General features: G+C 36.4%; 1 protein-coding gene across 6 annotated transcripts in view; it reads right to left on the bottom strand.

Moving 5' to 3' along the window:
- Positions 1-22631, bottom strand: part of PARG (poly(ADP-ribose) glycohydrolase) — a 216280-nt gene that overhangs the window by 12461 nt on the left and 181188 nt on the right. For all 6 annotated transcript variants that reach the window (XM_045841862.1, XM_045841860.1, XM_045841861.1 and 3 more), the window contains one exon: positions 15547-15652. In XM_045841862.1, coding sequence (XP_045697818.1) covers positions 15547-15652 — 106 coding nt within the window. The remainder of the gene's footprint in view (positions 1-15546; positions 15653-22631) is intronic.

Genomic DNA, 22631 nt, shown 5'->3' with positions numbered 1-22631 from the left:
AATTCATATTACGTTCTTGATTTCACATCTACTTCTGTTTGGACAGAAATGATAACATAAGCATGTGTTAGACAAGTTAGGACTGGAGATAAGAGACCCAGTTCAGTCTTCACTCTTTACTACCTACCTAGCTTTGTGACTTCAGGCAAGTCACTTAACTGTCTTTCCAGCATTTTCCCCAGCTGTACAATAAAGGAGTCCAAACAGACCCCTAAAGAGTCATTCTGAGTATAAAATTCCATAATCTCTGCTATAAATTTTCTTTCATTGGATATTAGACTATAAACTCACAAATAGTTTTCAGAAATTACTCTTGATGTCAGACACATCAGTAATCACTAATAAAAGATTTAAAACAGAATTGTCTTTAGACTTACTGTCTACAACATCCCCAAGACCTCTGTAAATCTAGAGAATTGTGTTTTATGAATTAAGTGAACCTTCTTGCATCACAAATCTAATAGGATGTGTGGACTGACTCCAAGTATGATATAAAAGCATCAAATTCTAACTTCAATCACAAGTAGGTGCCAAAATAATCACTTAAATCAACCTGCACAGAGCTTGGTTTTAATTTTCTTTTTGGCATCAAAGTAAGCTATGAAAGAAGTTCAAATAAATATGAATAACATCAAAAAACAATTCACGGTGTCCTTTTGCAACAGATGAACCAAACAAAACACTGAGTAAAATGATGGATACTCACACCACAAGTGCAGTTTGAGGTCACGAGGGGTCATTTTAGTAACAACTGCTAATACTGACCTCTTTTCTAGCAGCTCCATAAGCACAAATTCAAGATTTACAATGATTTTATCAATTTATATATCTACCCAAAGTTCACAAAGGTGCCCTTTTCTCCACATCTTCACCAGCACTTATCTTATGTCCTCTAAATAATAGCCATTCTAACAGGTGTGAGATAATAATCTCATTGTGATTCTGATTTGCCTTTCTCTGATGATTAGTGATGCTGAGCACCTTTTCATGTACCTGTTGGCCATTTGTATGTCTTATCTGGAAAAATATCTAATTAGGTCCTTTGTTCATTTTTTAAAAAATTATTTTATTGTTATTCAAGTATAGTTGTCTACAATCACCTCCCCCTCCAACCTAGTACGGAATTTGCTTAAAAAATTTAAAAATGTACCATGTGACACAGCAATCCTACTTCTGAGTGTATACCTAAAGAAATGAATTAAGTATCTTAAAGAGATATTTGCACCTCCCATGTCCATTGCAGCATTATTCACAATAGCCAAGGTAGGAAACAACCTACAAGCTTTTCGATAGATGAATAGATAAAGAAATGTGCATGTGTGTTGCCTTGGGTTGGAGGAGGTTGTGGGAGTGAGTGGGTAGCTGGGTAAGGAGATGATGTCTAAAGAATATGAAGTTTCTTTTGGGGTGATTAAAATGTTCTATAATTGTGATGATGTTGGCACATATCTGAATATGCTAAAAATCATTGAATTGTATACCTTATATGGTTGAATTGTTTGGTATATAAACTACACCTCAGGAAAGCTGTTAAAAATAAATGAGACCTTTATTAAAAACAAACAAAAAGATTTACAACGATTAAGTCACTTAATTGTTACAAAAAACTGAGAAGGGAAACATTAGTATTGTTTCCATTTTTTGAAAAAGAGAATATAGCCACTAAAGGTTAAGTAATTTGTTTAAGGTCATAGAGCCAAAAAGGAGTGGAGCTGGGAGTCGAATCCTGACAGTCCGAAACACTTACTCCTTACCCGCTATGTTGTGAAGTTGCCATGCCAAGTCATTCTGCTCAACTCCAAGCAAATTTACCATGTGCCAATCAGAATATCCCAAATTCCTTATTTACATTATTCAAATGCAAGCTGGCAAGCAAGCTAAAATAACATAGATTTGAAAGTACTCCTGATATCCTTCTTTATTACCCCATGCTGTTTTGTGAGTTCACATGCCCCAATTACCTTGAAAGCTCTAGCACTGCAACCAGCCCAAAAAGCTTTTAGCTGACTTCCAGGTCAACTCTCATTCTCTAATTGGTCTTATCCTCTGGCTACTGTTTTTAATTTTGACACCATCTGCCTGCAGCCTATGTCCCTTCCCCAACCCTAAAGTAGATATTACTAAAGGCTCAGTCTATAGTCCTTTCATCTGCTTTAACCACTCTCTTTCTACAAGAATTCAACCACCATCTCTAGAATGCCAACTCCCAAATCTAGGTCCAGATCCAGAGTTTGGCCAATAAAGTAATAGCAAGAGCACAGACACTGGACTCTCCGGCATCAATCCTGGTTTGAATTCTAACACTGCCACTTGATATCCTGTGACCCTAGGCTAGTTACTTCTTTATGTCTCAGTTATCTCACCTCTAAAGAGAAAAATGAAACCTACTTAATAGGCTGTTATGAGCTAATGTAAAGAAAGCACTTAGTATAATTCCTGAAACAGAATGTATTCAACATGTTCAATAGTAATAATAAAAACATATATTGGTTTTTGATGAAGACAGGCCAAGTTTAAATTCAAGTTCTGACACTAGCTGTCTCTCTTTGAACAGGTTTATTAGCCTCTCTACAAACCTTGGTCTCATCATCCTAAAAATGAGGCTAACAAACTTCAGGGTAATTATGCAAACTAAAGAAGAGAATGCAGCATTTCTTAAACCTGGCTGATCATCAGCAACTCCCAGAGTTAAAAAATATTCAAAAGGCATTTCCCAGATTCTCTGACTCAGTGGCATCTCCAAGGTACTGATAACACCTATTTCACTCACTAGTCACTTTGAACACACTATCATACAAGACCCCATTCTAGGCACTGGGCCCATAGAAGAGAATAATGCAGAAATGTTAAGGAATGAATATCTACTCCAGTGTGTAGGAGCAAGGCTATGAGAGAAATGATATGAAAGAGTATGATATGTTTTGAAAAAAGAAAGCCAAGAGAAGAGGAACCTGTGGTAGTCAAACTGGGTGACCTGGCACATAACTCTATTTTTCTACTTTCCATTTTTGGTCAGTAGTCACCCTTTCCCCACTTACACAACCAGACCCCCCTCAAACCCCAAAGATATAGGCAGGCCAGTCATAGCATGGTAGAAAATGATTTATCAGCACTGTCTATGTTCCAATCTTTTCCAGAACATTAGTTTTTCTGGAGTTTAGGTATCTTGAGTCCAAAATAGCAAAATAACTAGTAAAGACACAATTTAGGTTTGATGTAAATGAGACATTAGTTATGAAAGACTATTTCTATAATCTCAGAAAACTTTTTGTTTAATGTAAATATACAAATAAAAATCAAATGCATATGGTCTTAGTCTTGTTAGGGGATGGGTCTGATGTTTAATGACTCCCTGGTTACAAAGACTTAGTCCAATGGAGGGGAAAGTGATCTAAATTGGTCAAATCAGGTTATTTCCATGGGATTATTAATCTAAGGAGATCTCTTTTACCCTAGGGATTCAACTGCAATATTGTAAGCCTGGAATTATTTGGTTGTGGCTTGTGCAATGCAGAAATAATCAATGGAAATAGAAAATAAGGCCATCATCTTGAAAGAAGTAGACAGGGCAGCAACACAACACAAAAGGAAGCATTTAATCTCAGGATCCAGTTATCCTTGAGACCAACCCTACTCTGCCTTTCTTGGTCACATTAGCCAATAATACCCTCTTGTGGCTAAGTGATAAGGTAGATTATTGTGTCCTGTAACTCAAAGAATCCAAACACAGAAATTGTTTGCAGGGTTGGGGAGTGGGGTGGGTAAGAGAGGAAGAGGAATCTTTGTGGAATAGTTAACAGTGAAATCTTAAAGGAACAGAAGGAATAAGCCAGATAAAGATAGTTTAAAAATATGCAAAACTGGGGAGACCCATGATGGTGGTGGAGTAAGTAGAAGCAACCGTAAACTCCTCCCAGGACCAATCTGGAATTACAACTACATTATAGAGAAATTACTCTGAATAATCAACTGAACACCGGCTAGAGAGAAGCCCTATAATCAAGGAAAGACAGCAGAAACCACTTTACCACAACAAGACTATAGGGAGTGTGGAAGAGGTATGAGAGGGTTGGCTGGGCACCATGGGTGGCAGCTAAAGTTAGAGGGATGTTTCAGCAGCTGTGGGGTTCCCATGAGAAGTGTGGGGTCTAAATCCCAAGCTTGGCACTGTAGCCTATAGCACCAGAACCAGAAAAGAACTCAGGTAACAACATCCAGCTGTGTAAAGCAGCAGTTTCTGCCTGCCAGGGAGAGAAGGCTAGAGGTGCACAGAGCCTCTAAAAGAGTCAATACACAAAATACATTTGCAGCCACTTACCCTGGGTCCCGGCCCAGGAAGGGCAGAGTGGACTAGATATGCTTGAGGAAGGTCTGGGGTTGGTGGTCCTGGGGAAAGCACTGAAGGAAGAGTCACTGGTATCCTGTGCTGAGTCATTCCCCACACTGCAGAAGCCACCTTTCTTGGACAGAGAATTTGCCTCTAAGTGCCATCAGACTGAGAGGAAGCAATAGCCCTGCAGAAATTACTCTAACCTACCTTGTAGAGCTTAAGATTTATTGTTGATTACAGCTTGATTAGTTTAACAACTGATCAGTGTAATGGCTGATTAGTTTAACAGTTAAGACAGAAAATTTAAAGCAACAAAAATGGGAAGATAAAGAAACAGACACCAAATGAAAGAACATGAGAATGCTCCAGAAGAAGAGGTAGATGAAATAAATGGAGGCAGCAATTTATCAGATAGTTTAGAGTAATTTTTATAAGGATACTCAACAGCATGGAAAAAGACAGAGAAACCATAAAAAAGGAAAGGTCAGAAATAAAGAATGCAATGTCTGAAATAATACTGTGGAGGGAATAAACAGTAGGTTAGATGAAGCAGAGGATTGCATCACTGATTTGGAAGACAAAGTAGAAAAAAAAACTACCCAGGCAGAGCAGCAAAAAGAAGAGAATTTAAGAAAATGAGAATAGCTTAGGAAACATCTTGGACAACATGAGGTATACAAAAATCTACATCTTGGAAATACCAGATGGAGGAGAGAGTGAACAAGGGCTCAAGAACCAATTTAAAGAAATAATGACCGAAGATTTCCCTAATCTGGTGAAGGAAAAAGACATACATGTCCAAAACGCTCAGAGAATAGCAAACAAGTTGGACTCAAAGAGGACTATAATGAGAGACATTATAATTAAAATGACAAGCCTTAAAGACTTAGGAAAAGGTTTAATTTTTTAGGAAAAAATCCTAAAAGTTCAAAGAGAAAAGTAAGTATATCTACAAGGGAGCACCAATTAGACTGTCATCTGATTACTCAACAGAAATATTTCAGGCCAGAAGGGAGTGGTGTGAAATATTCAAGGTGATGAAAGGTAGAGACTTACATCCAAGACTACTTTAAATGACAACAAGGCTATCATTTAAAACAGGAGAAATAAGGAGCTACCCAGACAAGAAAAAACTAACGGAGTTGGTTAACACCAAACCACTGCTACAAGAGCTATTAAAGGCTTGCTTTAAGAAGAAAAAACACACAAAAAAGTCTAACAATAAAATGGCACTACATATGTACCTATCAATAATCACTTTCAATGTAAATGGAATAAATGCCCCAAACAAAAGACAAAGGGTAGTTGGATGGATAAGAAAACAAGGCCCATATATATGCTGACTTCAAAAGACCTATCTCAGATCAAAAGACACATAGACTAAAAGGATGGAAAAAGGTATTTCATGTAAATGGAAAAGAAATAAAAGCTGGAGTAGTACTTATATCTGACAAAATAGACTTGAAAACCAAGGCCATAATAAGAGACAGCAAAGAACACTACATAATGATAAAGGAAATAATCCAACAAGAGGATATAACCCTAGTAAACATTTATTCACCTAACATAGGAGCACCTAAATATGTAAAGCAAATCTTGATGGACATGAAGGGATAGACAGACAATAAATACAGTCATAGTTGGGAGTTTTTAACATCCCTCTGACTTCAATGGGTAGATCTTCCAGGCAGAAAATCAACCAGGAGACAGTGACCTTAAATGACACACTAGATCAAATGGACTTAATTGATATCTTCACAACATATCATCACAAAGCAGCAGAATATACGTACTTTTCAAGTGCACATGGAATGTTTTCTAGGATAGGCCACGTTAGGAGACAAACAATTCTCAATAAATTTAAGAAGACAGAAATCATAAAAAGCATCTTCTCTAACCACAATGCTATGAAATAGAAATCAATCACAAGAACACTTAAAAACATGGAAACAAAATAACATGTTATTAAACAATGAGTGGGTGAATAATAAGGTCAAGGAAGAAATCAAAAGATACCTTGAAACAAATGAAATTGAAGACACAACAATCCAAAATCTGTAGGACACTGGGAAAGCAATCCTAAGAGGGAAATTCATAAAATTACAGGCTTATCTCAAAAAACAAGTAAAAGCTAAAATACACAGTCTAACCTTGCACTTAAAAAAACTTGATAAGGAACAACAAACAAAGCCCAAAGAGAATGATGGAAGGAAATAATAAAGACCCGAGTGGAAATAAACAAAACAGAGTCTTAAAAGGTGATACAAAAGATCGAAGAATTCAGGAGCGCTTCTTTAAAAAGAAAAACAAGATAGACAAACTTTCAACCAGACTCATCAAGAAAAAAACAGAAAGGACCCAAATAAATGAAATCATAAATGAAAGAGGAGAAATAATAACTGACAGCAAGAAAATACAAAGGATTGTTGAGAAAATATTATGAACTATATGGCAACAAATGGGACAACCTGGATGAAATGGATACATTTCTAAAAACAAGCTATCTTCCAAAACCAAATCATGAAAAATCAGAGAATCTGAATAGGCAGATTACACCTAATGAAATTGAAGCAGTAATCAAAAAACTCCCCCCAAAACAAAAGCCCCGGACCAGTGACTTCACAGATGATATTTACCAAACATTCTAAGAAGAAATGTCACCTCTCCTTCTCAAACTATTTAATAAAATTCAAGAGGAGGGAGGGCTCCCAAACTCATTTTACAAAGCTAGTATTATCCTACTTCCAAAACCTGTTAAAAACACTACAAAAAAAATTATAGGCCTAATGAACATAGGTGGTAAAATCTTCAACAAACCATTAGCAACCTCAATACAGCAGTGCATCAAAAAGATCATACACCATCGTCAAGTGGGATTTATTCTGGGAATGCAAGGTTGGTACAACATTCGCAAATCAATAAATGTGATTCACCACACAAACACAATAAAAGATAAAAATCACATGATCATATCAATAGATGCAGATAAAGTATTTGATAAAATTCAGCACCCATTGATGATAAAAACTCTCAACAAACTGGGAATACAGAGAACATACCTAACACAATAAAGGCCACATTAAACAAATCCACTGCCAGCATCATATTCAATGGGCAAAAAGTACAAGCATTAACCCTTAAGATTGGGAACAAGACAGGGATGTCTGCTTTTACCTCTCCTATTCAACATAGTACTGGAAGTTCTAGCCACAACAATCGGATAAGATGAAATAAAAGGCATCCAAACTGGAGAGGAGGAAGTAAAACTGTCCTTATTTGCAGATGACATGATACTGTACATAGAAAACCCCAAAGGTTCTACCAAGAAGCTACTAGAACTGATAAATGAATTCAGCAATCAGTAGCATATTTATGTCAATAATGAATTAACACAAAAGGAAATTAAGAAAACAATCCCATTCACAATTGCTTCAAAAAGAATAAAATACTTAAGAATAAACTTAACCAATGATGTAAAATACCTGTCCTCAGAAAAGTATAAGACACTGAAGAAAGAACCTGAAGAAGATACAAATAAGAAGAAACACATACCGTGCTCATGGATGGAAAGAATTGACATCATTAAAATGTCATACTACCCAAAGCAATCTATATATTCAACACAATTCCTATCAAGATTCCAAGGACATATTTCACAGAACTAGAACAAATACTTCAAAAATTTATATGGACCCACAAAAGGCCCCACCCAGCAATAGCAATCCTGAGAAAGAAGAACAAAGTTGGAGTAATCACACTACCTAATATAAAACTATAGTATAAAGCCACAGTAATAAAAAACAGTATGGTACTGGCATAAAAACAGATACATAGATCAATGGAACAGAACAGAGAGTCCAGAAATAAACTCAGACCTTTATAGTCAATTAATATTCAACTGAGGAAGCAAGCACATATAATGGGCTAAAGATAACTTATTCAATAAATAGTATTGGGAAAATGGGACAGATACATGCAGAAAAATGAAACTACACCACCTTCTTACACCACAAACAAGAATAAATTCAAGAAGGATCAAAGACTTAAATGTTGGACCTGAAACCATAAAAATCCTAGAAGAAAACATAGGCAAGCAAAATCTTGGATATTACTCGTAGCAATATTTTATTGGATATATTTCCACAGGCAAGGGAAACAAAAGAAAAAATAAACAAATGGGACTACATCAAATTAAAGTTTTTGCACAGCAAAGAAAATCATCACCTAAATAAAAAGACATCCCACAGAATGGGAGAACAAATTTGCCAATACATCTGATAAGGATTAATATCCAAAATTTATGAAGTATTTACAAAACTCAACATCTAAAAAATGAATGACCCAATAAAAAATGGGCAATGGACCTGAATAGACACTTCTCTAAAGAGGATATACAGATGTCCAATAGGCATATAAAAGATTCTCAACATCACTGATCATCAGAGGAATGCAAGTTAAAACCACAATTAGATACCATTTCACACCTGGCAGAGCTGCTATCATCAATTAATCAACAAAGGACAAGTGCTGGTGAGGATGTGGAAAAAGGGGGATCCTTTTACACTGCTGATGGGAATGCAGACAGGTGCAGTGACTATGAAAATCTGTATGGAGATACCTCAAAAAATTAAAAATGTATCTGCCTTTTGACCCAGCAATCCCACTTCTGGCAATATTTCTGAAGGAATCCAAAACACTAATTTGAAAGAACACAAGTACCCCTATGTTCACTGCAGTGTTATCTACAATCACCAAGATATGGAAGTAGCCCTAATGTCCATCAATAGATGAGTGGATAAAACTACTATGGGACATTTACACAATGAAATACTACTTGGCTATAGAAAAGAAGAAAATTTTACCCTCTGTGACAGTATAAATGGACCTGAAGAACATTATGCTAAGTAAAATAAGTCAGTCAGAGAAAGACAAATATCATATGATTTTACTCATATGTGGAATCTAATGAACAAACTGAAGTAACAAGGAAAACGGGGTTAGACTAATAGATGGAGAACAGGTTGACAGCTAGTGTGGGGGCTGTTTAGAGGATGGAGGGATTGAGCAAAAAGGAAGAAGGACTCATGGACATGGAGTACAATGTGGTGATTGCCGGGGGAGATGGATTAAAGGGAGTAAATGGTAATGGAAGAAATACAACAAAGTTAAAAAAAGAATATGCAAAACTAGATTAACAAAAGGTATTCAGAGGTTGTTGAATAATTTTGTTAAGTAGAAATTAATTCAGTATATTCTATTTGCAAGTCATTTTTGTATACTGAAGGTCAACATCTAGACACCTTTTAATTATGGTAAACTAGCAAAGGCATAATCTCTCACAAACCAGGTAACACAATATGGAGATATGTAAAAAATAAACACTGAAGGAAACGCAAAAAAGAAATGAACAAAAACACAATAAAACAAAAAGAACTTTAGAGCACCATTCTGTCTTTCTTGGTGCACTCAATGTCTCCCCAAAGCAAGCACAAAAAAATTAGATCAATAAAGTGTCTAATGGTATAAAATGTAATAGAATAAGTTCTATACCATTCAAAGACATCTTTCAACTGCCAATATGATATTTATAATAATGGATTGTTAGGCCACAAAGAACAGTTCAAAACTCTCCAAAAAGTAGAAATAATATTGTCTGTACTCTTTGATTACAATGCAATAAAATTAGAAATGAGAGATAAAAGAAACATTTTTTAAAAGAAAAACCCAACTATTTAGAAATGGTTTTAAATTACCTCCTAAAAATCTCATGTGTGCCTAGTAGTACACTTAGGGCAGGAGCACACTTCATAGTATTTACTAGGTGAGATGAGTAAAGCTTAAAAAAAACTGCATTGCTTCAACCTTAACAATGAAAAACGGTCAAGTGATCTACAGCATCATAATTTTTCCTGAGTCTACTGGGGAGTTGCATTTACAAGGTAACAAAAAGTATGACAAGCCTCTTTAAGAAGAGATGAATCACAGGAACTATCTTTGAAAGAGCACAGAAGAAAGAGATGGCCACAATATAAATGGGTAAGAATAAATCAGTTAAAACTAATAAAATGTTAAAAGCCAAACGTGGGCTAAGGAGTCTCTTTGGAATATCTAGGAGCCTCAGAAATAGGAAAGTTCAAGTCACTCAAAAGCTTTTCCACGTGCCTCTGCAGGGTACTCAGAAAGATGGGGACTCAGCCAGGAGGACAGAGAGTGCCTCTTTGGTGGCAATGGTGTACATGAGGTGACTGGCTGCTGCTGGAGGATAGGCACCAAGCCCCTCCCTCTTCCCCATGTTCCTTCTTTCCTACCCTCTGTCTCCGAGGGCCATTGGTTGCCTGGGACAAAGAGTCATTAATAACTGTCTGTTGAATAAATATATGAAAAATATTCTCTTAATAGTTATAAGCATAATAGACAATGAAAGCAGTTCAAAATTAAATTGTTATAAATTGCAATGCTCATGTACAATTAGGCAACACACATTAAAAATATTTTTGCCTTACTTCTAATAAGAGAAATACAAGTTTTAGGATTTACATATTGCCACGTTTTCCCTTTTTGATTTTTCTTTTTACTATTCTTCTTTCTTTCTCTTATAAGGTAGGATAGCACCTAATGGTTCAGAAGAGTCTTTCATGAAAGTTTTAGTACGACATAGGGACAGATAAGGATGGCCAGTAGAGAAATTGTTAATACTGGCCCTGTGTTTATCTGCTCTCGAAGGGTTTTAGTCTCCCAGCTTGGTGTCATCTGTTGATACTTTGAATTGGACCAGAGTCTCTAATTCTTCTTTATGTACCTACTCTAGCTCCCTAATTCTGGTTCATTAGCAAACATATCTTTCTTGGTGCTCCCTCCTCTTGGAGATTAATCTAGTATTTACCTTGTTCATGTCTGTGATGTTGACTAATGAGAAGGGGGTCTCATAAAAGAGGAACATATACTATCCCGATGGCTGACTTTTTAAAATTGAGATATAATTGACCTATAACATTATATTAGTTTAAGGTATACAATATGATTTGATATTTGTATATAGTGAGAAACAGATGACCATCACAGTAAGTCTAGTTAATATTCACCTCCATACACAGGTAAAGAAATTTACTTTCTTGTGATGAGAACTTGCAAGATCTACTCTTTTAGCAACTTTCAAACATACAATACAGTATTATTAACCACAGTTGTCATATTGTACATTGTATTCCCAAGATTTATTCATTTTATAAGTAGAAGTTAGTACCTTTTGACCCACTTCACAGTTTCACCCTCGCCCCCCACTTCTGGCAACCACCAATCCATTCTTTGTATCTGTGAGTGGTTTTTTGTTTTGTTTTTAGATTCCACATATAAGTAAGATCATATGGTATCTATCTTTCTGTCTCACTTAGGATGATGCCCTTAAGATCCATCTATGTTGTCAGAAAAATTTTTGATAAAATTTCTTCCTACAAAAACCAATGTACAGAGTGGGGCAAAAGTAGGCTTACAGTTGTTCATATGGAAAATAATACAATAATAAATAATAATAGAAAGATAAGCTCTGTGTTCTGCATACTCACAACTATAAACCTACTCTTGCCCCACCCTATATGGTCACAACAGAAAAATACAGATTAAAAGGAAAATGAACATTTATATCACTCACCTAGACAACCACAGTTAGTCTTTACATATAAACAGATGAACACAGAGAACCCCAAATTTATGTATGATACTTTATGTTCATTTATTATAAAAAATAATTTATATTATGTATACTATGTATTTCCCCCCAATTTGGCAGATTCCAAAAGAATCCTTCCATGTCAGCAGTTATGTTTCTGAAATAATTAATAATGGCTGTACAATATTTCATAGATATGTAGATAAACCCTAACTTCTTTCTTTTCAAAATCAGTTTTAGTAAACAATCCCTTACTCAAAAACACTATGACTACTTCTAATTTTTTTGAAATGATTATTCAAGCAAATAAAAGAGTGGGTATGGTCAAAAAGTCACTCCAAAGTTTAAATCTAAATCTCGATAACTGAGAAAAGGAATTACAATATGAAAATCTTTGACAACTATACTTGATAGTCACCAGCAAAAACAATCTGCCATCTGAAAGCCTTTATTTTGTAAAGAAAAAATGAGAGATAGACATTTATAAAGCTTCATAAATTGTCCACCAAAAATTACCAAAGCTTATAGCAGATGTAGTTTCTGGACTGATAGTATGAATATACTCATTCATTTCACTTAAAGATCTTTGTAAACATATCACAAAACTGAAAACACGTAAAAATTAACTCCATATGACAACAGCCCAACAGACTGAAATAAATGAAAAAAACAGAAAAATACCTGCAACATGTGACAGTTAATTAAAATTCCTTCTTTTTTTTAGTATGTAAGAAAAATTTATTAGTGATATGTTCTCATGGAAGATAATGGGCCTAGCCCAGGTGTGTTGAGAAAGGCAAAGGTACTTGGTCTCTTTGTCCTGAGGCCTTATATAATTTGTGGGGTGGGATGAGGAAATTACTTATCAATTTGGTGAGAGAAGGTGGGGAATACTCCTCCAAGGGAGGGCATGACCTCCTGACCTCCTAAGCACAACTGTGGGTGGAGGTCTGTTAACTCAGATTTTTATCTTGCTCCAGCACAACCTCTTGTTATCCTGTTAAAAACAGATATATGAGCTTTTCCTGCAAGTTCTATGAACCTCCCCTCAGCCCCCTCCTTCTCCTAAACTTCTACCTAACATTTCCCCTGGCAAGCATTAGGAACCCAAATATTTGAAGATTTGGGGGTGACAACAGCTCTGACTACCTCCTGCTGTAAAGGGATGTTGAGACTTGTTGGGGTTCCCTCTCCTTGTTAACTATCAATTGGAAGAGGTGGAGGGAAATGAATAATTAATATTTCTTAATATACAAATGAAAAATCAAAATAACTCCCTAAGAGCTAAATGGCAGAAGACATGAAAACACAATTTGCAAAATAAATAAAAATGAGCAGACAAACATGAAATGTGTTGAACCTCAGAGAAATTAAAAAGACTGAAATCCCAGGTTGGTGAGTCTGCCCATGCAGGAAAACAATGTAATTCAGAAGGACAATTTGCAATAAGTATCAAAATATATATCTTTTGAGTCATTAATCTTACTTCTAGGAACTAACCCTAATGAAACAATTATATAAACAAGCATATATAATTATATACTGCAGTATTGCTTATCATGTAAGATAAAGAAAACAAATCAACTGTCTATGAATGGAGAATCAGTGAAATAAATTATGGTATACAGATACATACAACAGAATAGCATGTAGCTATTTTAAAAAATGTCAATAGTAAACCTACATTCATTTGTGTTGAAAGTCATCCATGACACTGTGAGGCTCTCAAAATGAGGGAGTTAGAGTATAGAATATATGATATGATCTTCTTAATGTCAAATAGTTACATAGATTGTTACACAGAAATATCTGAAAGGATGGTCACCAAAAAGTTAACAGTGGACTTCATCGATTTTTCACATATATCAGAATAGTTTTCTAGATTTAAAATACAATAATAAACATGTGTCATTGTTATAAAAATAGAGACTCATAAATTATGACAGACTCAACTGTTTTATTCCCAACAACATGAATTTTATTTATATCTAGTTTGACTATCAAGGCCAGCTGGCTATTTAATGTCTGCTTTGTTACTTTGGTAAACGCAGCATAAGAAAAAATCTGTCTGGTCTGAGTCCTGGGTTCCTGGCAGAAGCTTCAGAAACCCTGGGAATTTCCTGAGTGATACTGTCTTTGTCATGTTATTGAGGTGAGTCCTAATGGGCCCCTAGACAGCTTCAGCATTGGAATTTTTAGCCATTGAACTCCAGGGAGTAAAAGGAGGTCTGAAAATGATGTGGCCAATGTTCCAATCAGTGATGCCTGTGTATGAAGTCCCCCAAAAAACTTTAGACACCAAAGGTCAGTGGAGCTTCCCGGTTGGTGAACACAATGATATTCTGGGAGAGTAACTGCCCTGACATCACAGGGAGAGGATACGGAAGTTTTGTTTCTCTCTCAGATCTCACCTGATATGTATCATTTATAATAAAATTGTAATAGCACCTTCCTGAGTTCTGTGAGTCACTCTAGCAAATTATTACACCTGAAGAGAATTGTGGGAACCTCCCAACTTGTAGCCAGTTGGTCAGAGTTATGTGTGGCCTGGAGAACACCCTCCCCCACCTCAGACTTCTGGCTAGTCTGAAGTAGGGCTGGTCTTGTGGAGGACTTTGCACTTAACCTGTGAAGTCTACTCTCACTCCAGGTACTCAGTGTGAGGATTACACTTGTACTGCAATATGCCCAGTTGGTGCCAGACCAGTTGGGCTGACACAGAACAGTAACCATTCTAAGTAATAATACAATTTTCTGTTAACTATACTTTTGAGGGTAGAGGAGATGTCACAATCTAGTAAATGGCCAACAGCTCTATTGATCAGGTTTTATGGTTTTTATCCCACAAACAACAAAATACAAGAAATGTTTATCCTTCTTGGGTACCCAAATGCCTCCTTAGCTGTGCCATTCATACAGCTCTAACAAGCATTACTCCCATACACTGTGTTCCTCTAGAAAAGCACTTATTAGCATGTGCTGCATTTGTCCATCTCTCTGTCATTTACTAAACTGAATTCCAAAGCAGGAACCACATGTTATTCACCTTGTATTCTCAGAGCCAACCATACTGTCTGGTCTTGAGCTTGGTTTTGAGGCCAGCAACCTCAGTGTCTATCTTCCTGTCTGTCTGGGTGACAGTCTGATCTTGCTGGGCCAAGAACACAGCATATGTCTTATCATTTTGGTGAATGAATGACTGAGTCAACAATATAGTTCTGTACACAAAAAAATCACTTCCATAAAGGAACTTATTTCTGTGGGTGCTTTGGTTTGAAACTTCCTAGCCATTTTAAATTTTTCTCTCTATTTAAGTAAATACTGTGGTAGATCAGAGAAATAAGTAACTTCTTAAGGGAAGGGAAATAATAAATAAAAATAAGAATTCCTTTAACACAATAAAATAAAAGAGGGTGGTGTCAAATATTCTTCTCTACTCTTAGACCTTTGTGGTCTCTTACTATGATAGAACTTTAGAAATCCAGTTTGAAGGTCTAACTTTTCTTTCTAGTCCGAAAGCTATTATTCTTTTGACAACTTAACCACCTACCTTTTAATCTAGCATCACCTCCAAAGGCACCACAGCCCCAGTTTCCTGTGGCTACTGCAGAAAGATTCTCTGAAGGAACTCCAGGACGGAGAAATCCACAGTAGGCCTGAAGGATGAAAGAAATTTCAAAGCATATGAGTTATCAGACACTAGTAGTCTTTCTGACTACACGTAATTGGATCTTTCTCCATTAACAAACTTATGTTACCCCTCTCTCTTTTTTGTCCTTAGGGGTCAAAATAGAAGGAAAAACAGAGAATTGTGCATTATACAGAGAGTAAGAAATGATCAATTCTAATATTTATTTGCTTTGATGCTGGACGAATCAAAGCCTTTAAACCAATACAGGTCTCAGTTCCTTTTTTATTTTATTCAAAGACATATAAATAGAAATATCAGAGATATTCCAAAAACTGATAATATTACAATTACAAACTACTAGGAACTAACTAAAGGAAGGAGAGACACTTCAGACACTTTTATTTGAAGGCTTAAAAAAGATTTTATTTATTTATTTTTAGAGAGAGGAGAAGGAAAGGAGAAAGAGAAGGAGAGAAACATCAATGTATGAGAAAAACATCGATTAGCTGCCTCTTGCACACACCCCAAACAGGGACCTGGCCTGCAATCTAGGCATGTGCCCTGATCAGGAATTGAACTGGCAAGCTTTTGCTTTGCAGCATGACATCCAACTAACTGACAGTCTGGGCTATTTGAAGGCTTTTATTCACCATTCTTTTCATTAAGGTAAATAGTCATTACAATTATACTTCCTCAGCCTTCTTTCTCTGAATTATTGGAAATAGATTAATTAACTGTGAACAGCTTTATTTTTAAAATTACTGATTTCTGAGACAGAGAGAGAGATTGATTTATTGTTCCACCTATCCATGCATTCACTGGTCGATTCCTGTATGTACCCTGACCAGGGTAGAACCCATGACCTTGGCAAATTGGAACAACACTCCAACCAATTGAGCTACCCAGCCAGGGCTATGAATAGCTTTTAAAAGTGCTTCCTACCACTAAAATGCTTAACAATGAACAAGCAACTAATTACAAAAGGGATTCCTATACCTAACTGCAAAATAACCTTAAGATCCATTCCAGCTCCAAGATTTTCTAGTTTCACAGCTCTGTTTTAAACTAGAATATTTAAAAATATTTCTCAGTAACCTGAGAAAACGACAATATATCCTGAGAATGCTGGTTATGTACTAATTACATGAAGAGTTCATTTTATATAAGAGAAGACTGCAGTTTAAGGTTCCAGAGTTTCTGATTTTCACTTCTTTTGCTGTGAGCCTAGTTGGTCTTTCTGCTTCCTAAAGGTTGTTACTTTTCTAAAATTATCAGACTATAAAAGAAAAATAAAATATCTAGGACTAAACCTAACCAAGGATGTAAAAGACCTGTATGCAGAAAACTACACAACACTGAAGAAAAAAATCAAGGAAGACACAAACAAATGGAAATATATACCATGTTCATGGATCGGAAGAATTAACATCATCAAAATGTCCCTACTACCCAAAGCAATTTACAGATTCAATGCAATACCTATTAAAGTACCAATGGCATATTTCACAGACATAGAACAAATACTTCAAAAATTTATATGGAACCATAAACAACCCCGAATAGCTGCTGCAATTTTGAGAAAGAACAACAAAGAAGGAAGGATCACAATACCTGATACCAAAATGTATTACAAGGCCACTGTAATCAAAACAGCCTGGTACTGGCATAAAAACAGGTACATGGACCACTGGAACAGAACACAGAGCCCCAAAATAAACCCAAGTCTCTACAGTCAATTAATATTTGACAAAGGGGGCAGTAACATAAAATGGAGTAAAAATAGCCTCTTCAACAAATGGTGCTGGAAGAACTGGACAGCTACATGCAAAAAAATGAAACTTGAGCACTAACTTACACCATACGCAAAAATAAATTCAAGGTGGATAAAAGATTTAAATATAAACTGTGACACCATTAAAGTCCTAGAGGAGAACATAGGCAGGAAAATCTCAGATATTTCACGCAGCAACGTTTTTACTGACATGTCCCCTAGAGCAAGGGACATAAAAGTAAGAATAAACAAATGGCATCTCATAAAATAAAAAGCTTCTGCACAGCTAAAGAAAACAGTATTAAAATCAAAAGAGAACCAACCATATGGGAAAACATATTTGCCAGTGATCCCTCAGACAAGGGTTGAATCTCCAAAATGTATAAAGAACTTACATGACTCCACTCTAAGAAGACAAGCAACCCAATTAAAAACTTGGCAAGGGACTTGAACAGACACTTCTCCAAGAAGGACATACAGAGGATCCAGAGACACATGAAAAGATGCTCAGTACCACTAGCTAGCAGAGAGATGCAAATGAAAACCACAATGAGGTACCACTTCACACCAGTCAGAATGGCCATCATAAACAAAGCAGCAAACAAGTATTGGAGAGGTTGTTGAGAAAAGGGAACTCTAGTGCACTGTTGGTGGGATTGCAGACTGGTACAACCACTATAAAAAACAGTATGGAATTTTCTCAGAAAACTAGAAATGCATCTGCCTTTTGACCCAGCAATTCCACTGCTGGGATTATACCCTAAGAATCCTGAAACACTAATCCAAAAGAACCATGCACCCCAATGTTCATAGCAGCACAATTTACAATATCCAAGTGCTGGAAGCAACCTAGGTGCCCATCAGTAAATGAGTAGATCAAAAAACTATGGTATATTTACACAATGGAATTCTATGCAGCAGAGAAAAAGAAGGAGCTCCTACCCTTTGTGACAGCATGGATGGAACTGGAAAGCATTATGCTAAGTGAAATAAGCCAGGTGGTGAAAGACAAATACCGTATGATCTCACCTTTAACGGGAACCTAAACAACAAACAAACAAACAAACAAGCAAAATATAATAGAGAACAGCCTGACAGTGACCAGAAAGGAGAGGGGAAGGAATTTCAGGGGAAAAGGGGAAGAGTATACAGGAACAGGTATAAAGGATACATGGACAAAAAGTAGGGGGGGTGGTAATGGGAGCACGGTGTGGAGGGATGGGTGGGTGGGCTGGGATGGGAATAAAGGACAGAAAACTATAGTTGAACAACAATTAAAATAAAATTAAAAGAAAAAGAAAAAAAATTAGTCACATGACATTCACCAATGACAGAGCTACTTATTTTTTTATTACTGTTTTTACTAATAAACAACTTTGAACAGGGAAATAAGAACTCACTGATACCTCAGAACAGTAAATGGAAGTTATCTATGAATACTCATATGTCAGAATGAGTTTTCATTGAAAGGGAAGATGAGAGAGAGAATAAAGTTAAATTTACAGTCCCAAAAGTTTCAAAAGAGAGCCTTAAGAAATAAGAGGCAGGAGGAAAATACTGGTATCTAGAGTTAAAAACTAGTACCCAACCAGGAAGTGGTGAAGATAGAGATGTAGGAAAAAAACAAAGAAAACAGTTATAAAAACCTACAGGCCCAGAAATGGGTCCAAGAAATAGATGGTACTGGGGGAAATGCTTGTCACAAACATTTACACACAGACATGCATGAACACATGCATACTTAAGTACAAACTCAATCTCCAACATAATTTCAGTAGACTCAGGTAGATATAATTAAACTATGCCTTTCACTATACTGTAAATACATTATATTGTTTACTAGATTAATATTCAGTAATTTAATAAATATGGATTGTTGGCTTCCAGCCAAGATGGATGCACACGTAGATATACTTTGCTTCCTTGCACAACCAAAAGAAGGAAAACAGGAAATTTAAAAACAAAAAACAACCAGAGCTGCCAGAAAATTGAACTATATAGAAGTCCAACAACCAAGGACTTAAAGAAGAAACATTTGTCCAGACAGGTAGGAGGGGTGGAGACAGCAGATGGGCAAATAGGAATCACACTACATGGTGGCTGGCTGGAGGATGGGGAAAGGGAGTGGCTGGCAGAGTGGGTGATCCCATATATGTCTGTGGATAAGCCGGGAGGAGCAACTGGGGAATGAGACAGACCATGCAACCCAGGGTTCCAGTGCGGAAAAATAGAGCCTCAAAACCTCTGACTGAAAAAGCCTGTGGGGGTTGAGATGGCAGGAGAAACTCCCAGCCTCAAAGGAGAGTTTCTTGGAGAGACCCACAGAGTCCTAGAATGTACACAAGCTCAACCACCTGGGAATCAGCACTAGAAGGGCCCAATTTGCTAGAGGGTAGGGGAGGAAGTGACTGAAAGCTTGCCAAGAGCTGAGCAAGCAGCATTGTTCCCTCTCCAACCCCTCCCCAACATACAGTACCACAAAGCAGCGACAGGGGTTGCCCTACCCAGGCCAATATCTAAGGCCCCTTACTACGTTACAGGCACTCCGAGACAAAAAAATATGGCCCAAATGAAAGAACTGATCAAAAGTTCAAAAACAGAACTAAGTGACCAAGAGATAGCCAATCTATCAGTTGCACAGTTCAATACGCTGGTAATCAGGATGTTCACAGAAATGGTTGATGATGGTTGCAAAGTAGAGGAAAAAGTAAAGGCTATGAAAAATGAAGTAAAGGAAAATGTACAGGGAACCAACAATGAAGGGAAGGTACCTGGGACTCAAATCAATGGTTTGGACCAGTAGGAAGAAATAAACACTCAACCAAAACGGAATGAAGAAATGAGAATTCAAAAATATTGAGGAAAGTTTAGGAACCTTCGGGACAACTTTAAACATTCCAACATTCAAATCATAGGGGTGCCAGAAGGAGAAGAGGAAGACCAAGAAATTGAAAACTTATTTGAAAACACAATGAAGGAGAACTTCCCTAATCTGTCAAAGGAAACAGATTTCCAGGTAGCTCAAAGAGTACCAAAAAAGTTAGACCCAAGGAAGCACACTCCAAGGCACATCATAATTATATTACCCAAGAGTAAAGATAAGGAGAGGATCTTCAAAGCAGCAAGAGAAAAGGAGGCAGTTACTGACAAAGGAGTTTTGGTAAGACTGTCAGCTGATTTCTCAAAAGAAACCTTATAGGCAAGAAGGGCTGGAAAGAAGTATTCAAAGTCATGACAGGCAAAGGACCTACATCCAAGATTATTCTATCCAGCAAAGCTACCATTTGGAAGGGAAGGGCAGATAAAATGCTTCCCAGATAAGGTCAAGTTAAAGGGAACTTGACCTCATCATCACCCAGCCCTTATTATATGAAATGTTAAAGCGACTTCTCTAAGAAAAATAAGAAGATCAAAAATACGAACAGTAAAATGACAACAAACTCACAACTATTAACAATCAAACCTAAAAACAAAACAAAAACAAAAGCAAACTAAGCAATTAAGCAGAATAGGAACAGAATCACAGAAATGGAGATCACATGGAGGGTTATCAGCAGCATGGAGGCAGGAGTAGCATAGGGGAAAGGTATAGGGAATAAGAAGCATAAATAGTATGTACAAAATAGACATGGGGGATTAAGAATAATATGGGAAATAGAGAAGCTAAAGAACTTATAGGCATGACCCATGACATGAACTAAGGTGGAGGAATGATGGTGGGGGGCGGGGGTACAGGGCGGAGGGGAATAAAGGGGAGAAAAAAATGGGACTTTAAAGCATGTTAAAATATATATTAAAAATGATTTAATAAGTATTGTTCCTAGAGAGTTGCTTATTTCTATAAAGTCAATCACACAATTGTTATATAAAGTCAAACCACAATTGCTTAACATATAATAATACACAGTTGGTACTGATATTGATTTTCTGAGGTTTTGGAATATTGTGTAAAGGAGACTGTTCTGTGTGGTATGGACCCAGAAAGGACCCATGCCCATGGATAGGTTCTCTTGTGGAGAATCAGGCCTGCATTGTACCTAGACTGCTATGAGACTTGCTTTTGCTAAAACTCCCTCACCCTGAATTGAGGCAGCAAGTGCCTACTGTAACTTCCTAAAGTCTGTGCTAAACCTCCCTAGTACGGAGTGTAACCGACAGTGTAACCGGTTCAACCACTTTTCCCTTGGCACTTGCATATATCCTTCTTCTGCGATGTGATTAGCGGCATCCTCTCCTTTGTTTTCTGTAAAAGGTAACCATCTAAAGCGAACCTATGCATAGTAAATGAGGACCATCATGTAATGTGTGCAGAAAAGAAATAAAGGCCAGTCAAGGCAGGGCTGAGGCTTTTTCTCCTCTTGAGAGAAAAGCCAGGTTGTCCCTATTCCTCCACAGGATTCAGTAGTCCACGTGAATTTCTCGTATCTCATCCACAATGTGGTGGACCCCAAAAGCCGGGGTCTGCATCATTATGATTTCTTAAAAGCAAAGATAACATAAAAAGACCCTTAAGAATCTTGGGAACATAGTCAATAATATTCTATTAAGTTTGCAAAGTGATACATGATTACTAATATTAGTGGGCTGATCACATGGTAAGGTATTAAAGTATAATACAACTAATATAGTGTATATTAACTATACTTAAATTTAAAAAATTAATTTTAAAATGAGTCTTTTGGAAGAGACTAAAATAATATTAATTAGGAGTCTTCACATGATCTTGAGATTCAGATTAACAATTTTGTAAATTTCTTTTGTTACTTGATTAAATAGCAATTGTATAAAGATGTTTATTACTATAGAATGTACATGTATCATAGAGAAAAACTTGGGACCACCTAATTGTTCAAAACCAGTAGTTAAGTCACAGTATATCCAACCGATTTTATGGCCATTAAACATTATTATGAAGATTATTAGAAAGTATGAAAAATATTTATAATATGCAATTAAATTTATTAGGTAAAATACAAAATTATAGGTAATTTTTTAACACATATACATGAAGCTAAATATTCCCTACAGAAATGAAAACAACTATTTGGATGACTTTTTTGTCTTTAAAATAATTAGAATTTTGGAAAATTCATTTTGCTTTTTAAAAATAATCACCTGAGGATATGTTTATTGGTTTTAGAGAAAGGAAAGGGAAGAGAGAGACAGTGAGAGATCTAGAAACATCAATCAGATGCCTTTTGTACGTACCATGACCAGGAATCAAACCTGTAAC

This window comes from Phyllostomus hastatus, unplaced genomic scaffold, assembly GCF_019186645.2.
Source record: "Phyllostomus hastatus isolate PE091 unplaced genomic scaffold, TTU_PhHast_1.1 phas_contig_38, whole genome shotgun sequence".
In the NCBI taxonomy this organism is placed as follows: Eukaryota; Metazoa; Chordata; class Mammalia; order Chiroptera; family Phyllostomidae; genus Phyllostomus; species Phyllostomus hastatus.
Note: the sequence above shows the minus strand (reverse complement) of the source record. Positions and strands in the feature narration are given on the sequence as shown.